Consider the following 15655-nt stretch of genomic DNA (forward strand, 5'->3'; position numbering starts at 1 on the left):
AGTGACAAATATCCCTACATCTCACCTATTGCAATGCTCTGTGAGGAGCTTGTGTCTGGCCCGGAAACGAAGTGACATATCCCACCTGTTGTAAATGATCTGTGAGGAGCTTGTGTCTGGCTCAGGGCAGTGACATATACTCATGGATACGAAGGGAACACACGAAAGTACAAGCGTTCCTTTATTCTTTTCCAGAATTTCACCCACAGTGCAATACAAAGCTTGTGAAGAAACAGTGATAAATGTACCGCTATCTCACCTGTTGCAATGCTCTGTGAGGAGCTTGTGTCTGGCTCGGAGACGGTGACGACAGGTGAGGCGGCCTCCCGGGGAGACAACTGCTGCTTCTCGGGGGACACTGACGGACTAGTGGGGCTGGGCTGAGGGGTGCGGCTGTGAGAGGAGGAGTTGGTCATAGGGAGGAGCTGTGGAACAGTCAGCTGGAGGGAAGAGTCTTTCATCATCTTGTTGATTTTGTACTGGGGCACTCCTGGGAAGAACACACATATAAACAGTACTAAACTACATTAAATACAACCAGAAATTAACAGGAGATAAAAAATAATGTTGCCGCCATGATGGGCAATGCTGGTCATGTTTGAAAAGTACCATGGACACAATAGGCCAATGTTTGCATAGGCCAACACAAATTACGACATATCATGAATTTAGTCAGCTCTCATGGAAAACATAAACGAGTAACTAATCCATAGAGAGAGCCAGACTTCCACACATACATAGGTAAAGCAACCACCTCCTGATCTGCCCAATTACTGTCCTCACCTTTCTGCCCTGGAGGTTGTAAGGGGTGACCACTCTGTGCACACCAGCCCACAGGGAAGATGTCCCGAAAGTCATATCTACACCAGTAGTCGAAAGGCCCCCTCCATCCATCGAAGGTCACATGGATCTGGTCTGCATTGATTGCTCCCACTGTGGCCGGACAGATCAGCTGGGGGTTCTTCCGGTCCACAGCCTCCAACTTCTGTCCAACCTTAAACTCATTTGTCTTTGGTGTTGATGGTTCCTGGTGTTAAAAGTGTCATCAATAAGCTGTCTTCAAGTCTAACAGTCAAAGACTAGTGAGTGGAAGTTGTATGAAGCCAGTTAGCAATTACACAGAATAAAAATATAATTTTTAAAGTAAAATTGATATTTTATACTTATCCTGACTCATGATCTTTTGCTTATCTCCTTCTTCTATGCGAATGTTAGTGGAACACTTGAATCCCTTGTAGTTCCCTAAAGCAGATTTAAAAGTTTTCTCACCCACGAGTTGCCTCCCTTTTTCTCACCCACGAGTTGCCTCCCTTTTCCCTGCGCAAACAGTCATGTGACATGCCATGCTTGCCACTCTCTCCTGAATAAGCCCATGCACCTGGGTTTGCTGGGAAACCCAAAATGTCTTCTGCGGGGAGGTTGGGAGGGCTTGACCTCATGAGTCAGGATAAGTAAAAAATATCAATTTTACTTAAAAAATTACATAGTTTTCCTTATCCTGACTCATGATCTATTGCTTATAGAATCCGACGGATTGGTGGTGGGTCAAGCCACTTCGTGTATTCATCAGCTGTCCTTAGATACGTCCTGTATCCCCCCCATGGGAACTACGTAACGCCATTTCCTAGATCCTATTCTTCCAACTTCCGTTATAACTCGGGGGGGACCACAATCTTGTCTTACTTCTCTCTCAGACAAGTGAATCTTCTAGATTCATGTGGATTTTAGATATACATGTATCTTCTTTTTACTAGTTATCTCTAACAACCCATAGATTATGATAAGATCGTTATCATAAATGAGTTGCGACCCCTTAATGTACAGGTAAGATCATTACCCGTACCGAGTCTTAATCACTCATGCTAGTCTAGTCTAGACTTTGCGCATGGACTTTCAAACTAAAACTTCTTCGTAGTAAATGTTAACAAGTCAACGTGATAAAGGGTGAGATTTCCAACTCAGCGCCTTTGTGGGACCGTTAGTTGTAGTGCTACAACAAGTGACCCAAACTGGTGAATGCCGGAGACGTTGTCAGAGGTGATGTCTCTGAGGTAGAGGTTGGCAAACACTGTGTCCAACTTCCAAAAGCAGCCCTCCATTATAACTGATATCTAACAGCGAGTGTGTACCTCAGTGCTCTGACTTCGTGTGGGTTGGAAGCTCTTGGAGGTTGCAATCCTGCTGCTTTGTCGGCTCACATCCAAAATGATATTGTCATCTTTGAGACTTCTACTGTCATCTCTGCTGACAAAGGGGATGAATAGGCGCTTGAATTTTCTTCGCCTTGTTTTAGTCTTTTGAAGATATATTTTCAGGGCTCTGACAGGACACAAGGATAAGTCCTGGGTGTCCTCAGATCTGAGGATCATAGATAGCGCTGGGACGTGGAACTGTCTGTCCGGTTGGCCAAGTAACTGATTCTTTGCAGTGAAGTCCCATCTAGGTCCTAGATCCTAGGTCCTGCCATCGTGACTGCTTTAGCTGCTCTCGAGGAATAACCTCTTTTCTTCAAGCAGTGCTAATATGGTCCACACGTGATGTCGGAATCCTGTTAGATTGCCATGGCACTGTCATGTGTGTGGATGGATCAGTAGATTCGGCCAGTCGGTAGGCGCATTGTTGGTTCACCTATGAGCTGTATTAGGTCTCGAAACCAGGTTCACGCTGACCAGTAGGGTGAGGCCACAAGCAGGCGTAGTACTCTAGTCTGTGCTATATTGTGCAGTACTTGTGGTAATAGGACCGGCGACAGAAACACATATGTGATAGTCCTTCCCATAGGATTGACAGTGCATCGAGAACTCAGGCTTGAGAATCTGGTACTGGTGAGTCATACATGGTCACTTGGTGACTGAAACGTGTCGCAATTAAATCTATGAGAGGACGACCTTGGTCTGCTATCAGTAGTTGGAATGCCTCCGGGTGTATCATCCACTCTGTGGGTGAAGGATGGCGTGGTCTGGATAGGCAGTAAACTTGCTGGCACCTGATCTGTCAGTAAGAGGTGTTCTCTGTCCTGGACCAATCAGCTTCCAAGCATGACGTTACCGGTGTTGTTGCAAGTTGGCCTCCATAAAATCGGGTGCAATAGTTGGTTGAGTAAAAGCGCTCGTAATTCTACTCCGCCGCTCATATAAACCTCTTGAATAAGGGTTGCTCCAAGTGTAAAATATTGTTCAGTGATATTAATCACGTATTCCCACTGTGGATAATATAAGCCAGCATGACGAAGGAGGCAGTCGAGATGTATGTCTGTATGGATCTTGAAGAATACCGATGTTGAATCAAGTTGATAGGATATAGATTCCTAATCCCCACACTGAGTGATGAGTGTTAATAATATCATCTGTACGTCCGTCCAAGGATTCTTGAAGGCGTTGTTAACCTTAAGCCCTTTATGAAGGTCGCCTTGAGGTTCTCCAGTACTTGAGATATCGGCTTCATAGGTGATATCATATTCGAAGTCGAAGTCATCAGCATATAAGCAGTACGTCTCTTTTGGGTTGGAGTGAGTGAGTGAACGACAATATCAGCAGGCCATCCACTACCCAGGATAAGATCTCCGCATCTGTGTAGATGAAGGGATTCCCCTCATCAAGTAGGTTGTCGTCTGAAATTGAACCTACTACAGGTGTAAGGTTCGTGCAGGTTGTAGAGTTGTGCAGGCTGTAAGCTGTAGAGATCGCACATGTGGTTGATCTTTTTTGTTGAGTTATAAGCGCTGACAAAACCATCCGTTTTCATTCTGACTGCGGATTCTTGAATGTTTTAATCATTGCTTCGTTTAATTCAGCCGTATGGTAATAGAGTCGACGTCATCATCCTGCCTGTTGATCTAAGGGTTCGCGAACCCTGTAGATGTCTGCGTTGCTGATATCTGCCTGTTGATCTGAGAGTTCACGAACCTTGTAGAAGTCTGCATTGCTGATTATCGTCTGTTGATCTGAACCTTCCTTTCGCGAACGTTTCCCCGAACGTCTGCGTGGGCTGTGGGATCTAGATGAGGATCGACTGGATTTCGGAGAAGACCTCCTTGACATTCTCGAATGTTGAGGGTTCACAGACGCATCTGGGAGGTTTGTGGAACCTTCATCTTCCATGATGATAGAGTCTTCTGAGTGTGAAGATCTTTCGTGAACGTGGCTGTTCGCGAACCTCATCTGCAGTTGTAAACCTCTGGGGTGTAGCAGCTTCAGGTTCATGCAGGTCGGAGGGTTTGCGAACGTTGACTGCCATCGTAGGGTTCTGCTGGGCTGCTGCTTCTTCGGCAAACCAACGCTCCATCAAGGCCGTCATCTGCGTTGTAAACTGCCTCATTATGTTGCCCGGGTCAAAGTTCTGCGTTGTAGGCTGGAACTGCTGCGGCGTGGACGAAGCGTTCGCGAACGCTGAGGTGTTGTCTACTTCACTGATGACTGATGTCTGCGTTGTTGTGAGCTGGTCATCGGACAGCTGAGCAGCTGTTGTAGTTGCAGGAGACGATCTAGTTGTCGTGGAGGTCGACTGCGTCGCTCTTCTAGCCGATCTGAGAGGTACTTCAGGCAGAAGTATCAGCGGGTCGGCGGGTCAGCAAAAAGCGTCTGCTTCGGCAGGCGGCACAATGTCTTCATTAAACCGGAACGAGGCGACTTCACTGAAGGTCTGGATGCAGATGACTTCTTCTGCGTCGAGGTTGATGAAGACATCTCCTTCTTAGACTGCGATGACGACGTCTTGGACGAGTTAGACCACTTCTTAGAAGCAGTTAAATCACGAACAACAGCAGACGACTGCCCCTGAAACGTACTCAGCAAATCACTAGTATTGTGTATTTCTGCAGTAGAAGACAACACATGGTTACCGGGCATTATCTCCGGTTTATCAACAGTGACTTGAGATGACTTCCTCACCTGGTCCATGGTACGTCTATAGATATAAGATAAATATTGATTAAATTGCAAATCTGATAAATTAATAAATTAATACAGTATCTGTAACGCAAGCTGGAAGAACATGGATTAATGCATGACGGGCATTGGAGGTGAGGATCAAACAAACTACATCATGATAAATAAATGTCACAAAATATGAATAATTTTATAAAAAGTTTGACACACGATGAAAACTAAATATAACCAAAAAACTATACACAGTTTAAATTTGATAAAGGATCTAAATATTAAAGGATATGGTGCCTTATACGGGACTCCAGTGCTCGCCCAACCATCCGCTCAGGAATGAGTGGCAAGCATGGCACGTCACATGACTGTTTGCGCGGGAAAAGGGAGGCAACTCGTGGTTGAGAGAACTTTTACGTCCGCTTTAAGAACTACAAGGGATTCAAGTGTTCCACTATCATTCGCATAGAAGAAGGAGATAAGCAAAAGATCATGAGTCAGGATAAGGAAAAATCTAACACTAAGAAAAGTGAGTGAGTGAGTATGGTTTTACGCCACTTTTAGCAATATTCCAGCAATATCATTGTACCCATGTGGGGAATCAAACCCGGGTCTTCAGAGTGATGAGCGGACACTTTAATCATTAGGCTACCCTACTGCCCCCACTAAGAAAGAAAAATGAATTGGGTGTATCACAGAGAATGTTTGGAAGCAAAGGTATTTGATACTACATGTTTTAATGGACAGGAAGACATTCTTCTCATCAGAAAGATATTTTAGGTTTTTCTTTTTTAAGTCATTCATTTTCTAGCAATTTCTATTTCAATCATTTGGACTGAGAGCCATGTTGCTGACATTGGAAGTACAACATTGAGGTTGGTTTGTATCTCGTATTCTGATTGGTCCATTAAACTGAGTAGTATAGCTAATTTGGTTACTAATCCCAATTTTTAACAGATGTTTATTTGTAACTTAAAATTTCATACAGCTGTATTAGAGCCATATGACGGAGACCTGTAACTAAAACTCTGGACCAGACAAACCAGTGACTGATAGTTTGAGCCACAAACCATGTCCTTCAAAGAGAAAAGCTTCTTCAAACGATGTACATACCTTTTTTAAAACATCTATCAGGGGCTATTTCTGCCCCGTTTAATGACCGTTTCAGGAACATAGGCCACGAGGAGGGATTGGCTCTGAAACCTGGAAAACAAAGATTTGTCCCTAAGATTTTGATTCTTTTAACATTGTACAGCAGCTACAAATCTTTCAAGAATGTTACTGTGGCCAGTTAATAGCCAGATTTTAACCATGAAAACTGCTGTTGATATTACAACGAAGATTCCACCAGATTACAATGGATGGCCTGCAGTCAGCCAAGTCACAGATCCTGGCCACCAATTGCAAAGTGTCATGTTGGTCAATCATTTTGGTTCAGGAATGACACCTCTAGTGTACCCTACCACTCCTATTCTGAATGGAAATCAATGGAGTGAGTGAGTGAGTTTGGTTTTACGCCGCTTTTAGCAATATTCCAGCAATATCACGGCGGGGGACACCAGAAATGAGCTTCACACATTGTACCCATGTGGGGAATTAACCCGAGTCTCCGGCGTGACGAGCGAACGCTTTAACCATCAGGCTACCCCACCGCCCCGGAAATCAATGGAGGGCACAAAAAGAACTATGGTCAACATGAGTGTAAACAAGTGCTTAATTATCATTATTTGGATGCATTTTCATACTCATCAATGCTTATCAAAGAATGAGGACTATATTTATGGATATACACCTTTTTTATTCTATATAGGCGACGTTCCGACATAGGTTCTAATGTCGTTGTCAAGCAAGTGGTACATAGGAAGTAATTTGGGTGATATATATACATGAGATGTTTGTACAGGCTTCCTATCAACCTACTTAATCCTGTGTTATTAACCTCTTCTATTGTATAAACAACTCAGTTTCGCCTCATCTCTCATCTATTGTACAAACATCTCATGTATGTATATCACCCAAATTACTTCCCATGTACCACTTGCTTAACACGAAACGTCGCCTATATAGAATAAAGAAGTTGTATATCCATAAAAATAGTCCTCATTCTTCATCTACCCAACTTCTAGAATGCCAATCAAAGAAATCAATGCTTATCTCCCTTTACCTAGTGGGGGCTGCAACAGACCGCCATGTTTTTCACAGTAACCTATGGGGTGAAGGTCACCAGCATCTACCAGCCTCCAGAAGTCATTCTTGTTGTCACTGCCGTCGAGTCGCAACCTCAGCCGTGGGCCCTGAATTCCAACGACTGTTGCTACGCAGATGGACGTCAAATTGCGAGGATCGGCAGCTTCAAGCTTGTGATTCACCTTGAACTCATTTACGGGAGGAACTGAAGACTGAAATGTGACACAGCACCGTTATTTCCTAATTTGAAAAAATATAAAAGGATTATTTTTTTGTGAGTGGTAAAATGTAGAAATCTGAAAGGCTTTAGCGTTTTCAAAAGCATGTAATTTTTTAAGTAAAATTGATATTTTATACTTATCCTGACTCATGATATTTTGCTTATCTCCTTCTTCTATGCAAATTGTAGTGGAACATTTGAATCCCTTGTAGTTCCCTAAAGCGGACATAAAACTTCACTCACCCACGAGTTGCCTCCCTTTTCCCGTGCAAAGAGTCATGTGACGTGCCATACTTGACACTCTCTCCTGAATTTAGCCCATGCACTTGGAATGTCTTCAGTTGGGAGGTTGGGAGGGTTTGACCTCATGAGTCAGGATAAGTATAAAATATCAATTTTACTTTAAAAAATTACATAGTTTTCCTTATCCTGACTCATGATCTTTTCCTTATAGAATCCGATGGATTGGTGGTGGGTCAAGCCACTTCCTGGATTCATCAGCTGTCCATAGATACGTCCTGTATCCTCCCCATGGGAACTGCGTAACGGCTCTTCTTAGATCCTATTCTTCCAACTTCCATTATAAACTCGGGGGGACCACAATCTTGTCTTACTTCTCTCTCAGTCAAGTGAATCTTCTAGATTCATGTGGATTTTAGATATACTAGTATCTTCTTTTTACTAGTTATCTCTAACAACCCATAGATTATGATATGATCGTTATCATAAATGAGTTGCGACCCCTTAACGTACAGGTAAGATCATTACCCGTACAGAGTCTTAATCACTCATGCTAGTCTAGTCTAGACGGTGAGCATGGACTTTCAAACTAAAACTTCTTCATAGTAAAAGTTATCAACAAGTCAACGTGATAAAGGGTGAGATTTCCAACTCAGTACCTTTGAGGAACTGTTAGTTGCTGTGCTACAACAAGAGGCCCAAACTGGTGAATGCCGGAGACGTCTTCAGTGGCTACTAGTATGTCTTGGAGGTAGTGGTTGGAAAACACTGTATCTGACTTCCAAAAGCAGCCCTCCATTATTGATGATATTGAGCAGTTTCCGTGCAGAGTGAGTGTAGACGCAAGAGCTCTGACTTCGTGTGGGTTGGAAGCTCTTGGAGGTTCTAATCCTGCTGCTTTGTAGGTTCTTAGTATAACGGCTCTCATCCAAAATGATATTGTCGTTCTTGAGACCTCCACTGATGTCTCCGTTGACAAGGGGATGAAAAGGTGCTTGAATTATCTTCTCCTTGTTTTAGTGTTTTGAAGATATATTTTCAGGGCTCTGACAGGACACAATGATAAGTCCTGGGTGTCCTCTGGTCCGAGGATCGTAGATAGCACTGGGACGTGGAACTGTCTATCTGGTTGACCAGGTAGTTGATTCTATGCAATAAAATCCGAACTAAGTACTAGATGTACTGCAGCATGGTGTCCCGTGTCAAACCTAGTTCATCCAAAGTCCAGCGCATGTATCTCTGACATTCAAGCTGCCGTAGCTAGAGCAAGGTGGAACAAAGTTTTCTGTGTGAGTAGCTCGAAGGTAGTATGCTCCAGAGGTTCAGAGGCATCACCCATGAGATGTCGTAGAATTACGTTCAGATCCCAGGCTGGTGCTCTGAATTTCTTTTGCTGTTCTTTCAGTTTAAAAGAGCTAACAGAGCAAGTAATTTAGGTACTTTCGTCAATTTGATGCCAAAAGCAGCCCTCCATTATAGCTGATACCCTAGCAGCTTCCGTGCAGAAAGTGTGGACCGCCAGTGCTCTGACTTCGTGTAGGTTGGAAGCTCTTGGTGGTTCTAGTCCTGCTGCTTTGTTGGCTCACATCCAAAATGATATTGTCGTCTTTGAGACTTCTACGGTTGTCTCTGCTGACAAAGGGGATGAATAGGCGAATGAATGTCTACGCCTTGTTTTAGTCTTTTGAAGATATATCTTCAGGTCTTTGACAGGACACAAGGATAAGTCCTGGGTGTCCTCTGTTCTGAGGATCGTAGATAGCGCTGGGACGTGGAACTGACTGTCCGGTTGGCCAGGTAACTGATTCTTTGCAGAGAAATCCCATCTAAGTCCTAGATGTACTGCAGCACAGTTTCCCGTGTCGAATCTAGTTCGTCCAAAGTCCAGCACCTAGACATCCAAGCTGCCATGGCTAAGGCAAGGAGGAACAGAGTTTTCTGTATGAGTAGCTCGAAGGTAGTCTACTCCAGTGATTCATAGACATCACTCATAAGAAGATGTAGAACCCTGTTCAGATCCCAGACTGGTGCTCTGGATTTCTTCTGCTGGTCTTCCAGTTTGAAGGAGCATAGTAGAGCAAGTAGTTCTGACACTTCCGTCAGATTGATGCTCATCTTCATCATGACGACTGTACTGATAGCTGCCAGGTATGTAGATAGTGTCGAACCTTTCAATCGTCTCGTATATCTGAAGTGACATAGATATTCCGCCACTTGAGGATGCATTGCTTTCATTGCTTTTTTGCACTGTATACTGTTCAACTCTCTGCCACTTGTCGTTGTACAAGTTGCGAGTCGATCTGCGTAGAACTAGGATTACTGCTCTCGCTGCTCTGGCAAAGTAACCTCTTTTTTTCAAGCAAGTCTTGGTTCCTGAGGCAGTGAGTTCTTGTAGTTTCTTGATGTGTCCGGTCTTAGTTGAGGTGTCTAGTTTGTTGTTGGCGGTAGTTTAGGCAGTTTGTAAGGAGGAGAAGAGTTCTGGGTCAAGGGTGGAGCTGAGGGAGGTGTGGAAGGAGGTCATTGATGGCCGGAGGTGGGTGGCCTTGATTTTTTCGCGATGATGTCGGATCGCGTTCAGTGAGGAGTTTGTGGAAGTTAGGTGAAGGATGGCTTTGGCTGCTGCAGACTGGATGGGAGATCTGAGCTGTAGGCCTTTAGGGATTATTTGTTGGTCCACGACATCAATGTCCCGCACCTCCTGCAACCAACTCCAGACCTCCGTGTACAGAAAACCTACTCATCACGGATCAATACATCCCACTACAACTCCAACCACCCCTAAAGTCAAGACCAAGCGTCATCTCTACATTGACCAGAAGAGCCAAAAACATCTGCTCAACGAACCTACAGGAAGAAATTGAACACCTGAGGAAAGTCTTTGTAGAGAGCGCCAACCACTACCCACCTGAAATAGTCAACAGAACCAGGAAACAGCGCTTTCACCTCCTGCCAAAAGATCTAAACCAGAATCAGCCCCCATCAAGATATCCATTCCCTACATTGGTAAACCATCACACCAAATCGGCCGACTCCTGAAACAACAGGCAGGCATAGACACAACCTTCTCAGCGTCCTCAGCCTCAACAACCTCCTCCATGCCAATGGAAGAAAACAACCCACCGCCGTCAACAACAACAACCCGAAATGTGTTATTTACAAAATAAACTGTGATTGTGGACAATGCTACATAGGTGAAACATCCGACCCATCAACACCGGAGTCAAAGAACATATCGGCACCTCTGTTGCTAATTCCGACACCAAGTCAGCTATCTCTGACCACATCAAAGCTAACCCCAATCATCAAATAGAGTGGTCCGACATCACCATTCGCCAACAACCAAGCGGACTTCACTAAGCGCCAAGCTCACAGAAGCCATTCATCAAACGCCACAAGCCCACCATCAACCGTGACCAAGGATGCTTCAAATTTCCATCGGCTTATGATCCACTCCTCCACCACAAGCCCAATCTATTATTATAAACATCGCATCTATTGTTTAAACATCTCATTGTAACTACATCTCTGGCTTCCATTCACTATCCTTTGTGTACTCACTGGCTTCTTCAGCTTACTGCTTAGCCAATCATGGCAATTATGTTGTTTCCTTTGTCTATTATGTTGTTTCATTGTTATATACAGTATATATATGCAGCCTACACTTCATGTATCACTCTTGCTTGGCAGCGGTACAAGAATCTGTATCGGCGTCGCACTCCGCGAAATAAAGAAGTTGTTATCCATAAAACTTGTTCTATATTGTACGTCTCAACTTCTAAAATGCCACTCAAACAAGTTACCTTTGTAGACGTTCACCCACTGTCAACGGTTGTACAGGAACAACTGGGGGAGGAAGTGTCCAGTCGTTCTGAACCCCATCTTCTGCTATACCTCAGTAATGTTTGGCGGATGACGTTGGACTTGATTATCATGACTTCTCTGGAATCCTGTGTGACTTCCTTGGCAACTACGTCGATCTCCCCGCCGAAGATAATAGGCACCGCCCAAGGAGCTCTAGCAGAGGTTGGGTGAACCTGTTACTCCAAGAACCTGTCAATAGTAGACCTTGTCTTCATAGTAAGGTGAGACCCGTCGACGCCGAGGTCAGGTGATCTGACATGAAGTGCTGGTTCTGGAATCTGGAAATCAACGCCTCGTTGGTTGCTCTAGATCTCGCCAGGCCGAAGAACGTTCTTCTAGTCGTGGTGTCGAGTTGAACAATCTTCTTGTCTTCCACCTTATAAGACTTGTTAAGGGAGTCGTTGATCAACTTCAAGTTGTCATCCAGGTCCGACGCTCTCATGAAGGGGTCCATGTGATGCAGAGGGAACCTCTTAGCGTTGAACGTTGATACATGTTGATTCTGGTATCAGGTTCCTTTCCTGTACGAAGGTTTGCAGATATCTTGTAGATCAGTTTAATCGATGGAATCGTGAGGGTGTCAAAGTCATCCTCCAGCATCTTATATGTGAACACTGCATTCGATTCCATGGAGGGGTACGCCAAGTCCAGGCCATTTGCGATCCAAGATGTGACCTCTGCTTCCTCAGATAGTTCAGGGTTCGCCGAACTGTGCCTTCCCAAACCTTCCTTTTGCAAAACCTATGAAGTGGCGTTCAAAAACACTAATGTATTGACCATAATCTGCTGATGATATTATCGTTGATAATCTTGGAGAGTTCGCAAACCCTGTAGACGTCTGCATTGCTGAAATCTGCCTGTAGATCTGAGGGTTCGCGAACCCTGTAGATGTCTGCATTGCTGAAATCTGCCTTTTGATCTGAGGGTTCGCCAATCCTATAGATGTCTGCGTTGCTGATATCTGTCTGATGATATGAGGGTTTGCGAACCCTGTAGATGTCTGCGTTGCTGATATCTGCCTGTGGATGTAAGGGTTCACCGAACCCTGTAGATGATTGCGTTGTTGTCGGTTTTGCCGATATGGCTTCATAGTCTCTTGTAGACTCAGGAACGTTCGCCGAACCTCTTGTAGACTCTGGGACGTTCGCCGAACCTCTTGTAGACTCTGGGATGTTCGCCGAACCTCTTGTAGACTCAGTGACGTTCGCCAAACCCCTTGGAGACTCAGTGGCGTTCAGGAACCCCTTTGTAGACTCAGGAGCGTTAAGCGAGCGCCGTCTGTCATCGTAGGGTTCTGCCGTACAGCTCTTCGTTCGGCGAACGTCTGCTCCATCATCTCCGATTTGCGTTGTAAACTGCCTCATGAATTCATCTGGGTCGAAGTTCTGCGTTGTAGGCTGGAACTGATGCAGTGTAGATGAAGCTTTTGAGAACGCTGACGCGTCATCTGCGTCTACATGCAGCTGCGATGATGCTATGCTGTTGTTGCCGTCTCTGTTGACAGACGTCTGCGTTGCTGGAGGCTGGTCCTCAAACAATTGAACAGCTGTCATGGTTGCAAGGGACAATCATGTCGCCGTGGAGGTAGACTGCGTCGCCGCTCTGGTAGATCTTACTGGTACTACAGACAGTAGTATCGGAGGGTCAGCATATATGTCTGCTTCGTCAGGAGGCACAATGTCTTCGTGACTTCAACGAGGTTCTAGATGAAGACGATATCTTCTGTGCCGCAGACGATGAAGACATCTCTCTTTTACTCCCCGCTGGCGTCAACTCAGTAGAAGCAGACCTCTTCTTAGACCCGGCTAAATCCCGACTAAAACAGACGACTGCCCCTGTAACATACTCGGCAAATCACCTGAGTTATGAATTACAGCAGTAGTTAACAACATACGGTTACCGGCGTTATCTCCAGTTTTTTCACCAGTGACTTGAGATGACTTCCTCACCTGGTCCAACGCACGTCTATAGATGTAACACAAATAACGATTAAATTGCAAATCTGATAAATTAATAAAGAATCTTTAACGCAAGCTGGAAGAACATGGATTAATGCATGACGGGCATTGGAAATGAGGATCAGCCACTGATAGCCGGTACCTGCAACACTGCAAGATTTCATCAAATGTAAACAAACTATATTATGATGAATAAATGTCACAAATAATGAATAATTTTATCAAAATTTTGACACACAATGAAAGCTCAATATAACCAAAAAACCATACACAGTTTAAATTGGATAAAGGATCTAAATATTAAATATTAAAGGATATGGTGCCGTATACAGGACTCGAACCATCCGCTTGGGCGATGAAGGAAGAGTGGAAGTATGGCAGGTCACATGACTGTTTGCGTGGGAAAAGGGAGGCAACTCGTGGGTGAGTGAACTTTTACGTCCGCTTTAGGGAACTACAAGGGATTCAAGTGTTCCACTACCATTTGCATAGGAGAAGGAGATAAGCAAAATATCATGAGTCAGGATAAGGAAAAATAATCATTTTGAAAACTTGGTCCTACCTGTTTAAAACAAGAGCTAGGGGCCGCAACCTCATTGCTCTCTTTCAAATACTGATCCCAGGAAAAGTTACCTGCGAGGAATAAAACACATTTGGAATTAAAAGTTGACAAACTAATTTAATGACATTCAGTTAGTGAAACCAGTTGAATGCCAGTTCATGTGGACAGTTCACATGGTAAATGGCATTCTTTTTCATAGAGATCGTCCTTTGGGTACATATATGCATTTTCTACGGCTGAAAATGTCATGTGACAATTGCATCAATGTTTTAATAAAAAATTGTAGAATAAATAAAATCTTTTTTATCTATTATATGACCCCCACCACGTGGAGTTACCTCCCTGCTACGCATGCGCAGCCAACCCTGTAAGCACCTAGGCCCGTATCATCTTTCCTTCTGCTGTCACTCTAGCGTTCACATGTGTTCCTGAGAGTTACTAGCTGATTACTTCTTATTGGAAGAATGTCTGAGACTTCAACTACTTTATGTATGGTTTATTCGTTCTTGAGAATCGTTTTATTGACTTTGCAGTCAGTTATATCTCCTTTATGTGACTTTGTATTAAACTCTTATGCTAGCTTTTCCGTGGTTTACGCACGTGTTGCTATTCCATGGCGGGAAGTTTAGCATGCCACGTGGTGGAAATATTGCGTTATTAACCAAGTATTTCATCACGTTGTCGCATTCACATAATTTTCAATGTTTTGTACGTGTATCTTTATGCTGTTGTGTTCTGCCGTTAGCTACATGCTTGCATGTTTGCTTTCAGGCGTTTACGGGGTGTAGTGCCTGCTGGCAAAATATTTCTCTCTCAGATTAGCATGACAAATGCTTATGCTGTCTGGAGAAGGCAGGGCATAGCCCTGACATCTGTGAATTGTGTATGGGCTTCTCCCCTCGGGCCCAGAAGAGACGGGCGGCTGACTTCCTTTTTTACAAGGAATTGTGTGAGGTGGGAAAGGACTTGACCCAGGAGGTTCCCCTATCCAGGGCCAATAATGTTAAATCTAAGGCGACTTCGCATACATCACACTCTCAGCAATCTAGTGGTTTTGATATGTCCATTATTACACAATTGTTTCAACAGCATATGGACTCGTTCCATAAGTTCCTCGTTCATGAGTCGGTTGGAGGTCTCCGACAGGAGTTCCTCGCCCACTCTGATCGGGGGGCCAAGAGTGGGATCGCCGAGCTCAGCTCGATCCCTGGGCCTGGAGGCATCTGTCGATCCTTTGCCTTTGGCTTCGGGTCCGGATGCCTTGGCTACCCCGAAGGGGCAGGGTTCGCTCCCAGTCTCTTTCTCGGTCTTGGCGCAGGGTCAATTGAGGATTCCTGGGATTCCAGTCCTTAGGCCATGCTATGTCGGCAGACCCGGCGCTGACTGTGTTCCATCAAGATCGTGTCAGTATTCGCTTCCCGGATACTTAACGAGAGCGGAGGAGCCGGTTCTGGCCGGGCTTCCTCCCGTGTTTCGGGACCGGGGTTCGAGTGTTGTGTCGGTTACCAGAGCTGAGAGTTCCTTCAGTTCTTCCCTTCCCGTGGCGTCTGTGGCTCGGCTCCTCTTCACGTGGAGATCCGAATTCTGACTAGGGCTCGGGTGCCGAGTCAATGGAGGTTGGGGAGGTAGAGGAGTCGGAGGGTGCTTTCCGTTTTTCGACGTCTCTCCGGGAGGTTAGGCAACGTATTGCCCTGTATCTTCCTCAAGCCGCGGTGACGACATGTAGCTCGCCTCGAGTTCCGCCTGCCGG

General features: G+C 44.8%; 1 protein-coding gene across 1 annotated transcript in view; it reads right to left on the reverse strand.

Annotated features, from left to right (window-relative positions):
• The window catches only part of LOC124260021 (sex comb on midleg-like protein 2), a 37258-nt gene that overhangs the window by 16708 nt on the left and 4895 nt on the right, over nucleotides 1-15655 (reverse strand). The window contains exons 3-7 of the mRNA XM_046694250.1: nucleotides 13906-13976; nucleotides 7042-7276; nucleotides 5994-6080; nucleotides 784-1029; nucleotides 260-490 (exon numbers count right to left, since the gene is read on the reverse strand). Of these exons, the coding sequence (XP_046550206.1) occupies nucleotides 260-490; nucleotides 784-1029; nucleotides 5994-6080; nucleotides 7042-7276; nucleotides 13906-13976 (870 nt within the window). The remainder of the gene's footprint in view (nucleotides 1-259; nucleotides 491-783; nucleotides 1030-5993; nucleotides 6081-7041; nucleotides 7277-13905; nucleotides 13977-15655) is intronic.

Source organism: Haliotis rubra, unplaced genomic scaffold (assembly GCF_003918875.1).
Source record: "Haliotis rubra isolate DU_JTF1 unplaced genomic scaffold, ASM391887v1 Scf747, whole genome shotgun sequence".
Lineage (NCBI taxonomy): Eukaryota > Metazoa > Mollusca > Gastropoda > Lepetellida > Haliotidae > Haliotis > Haliotis rubra.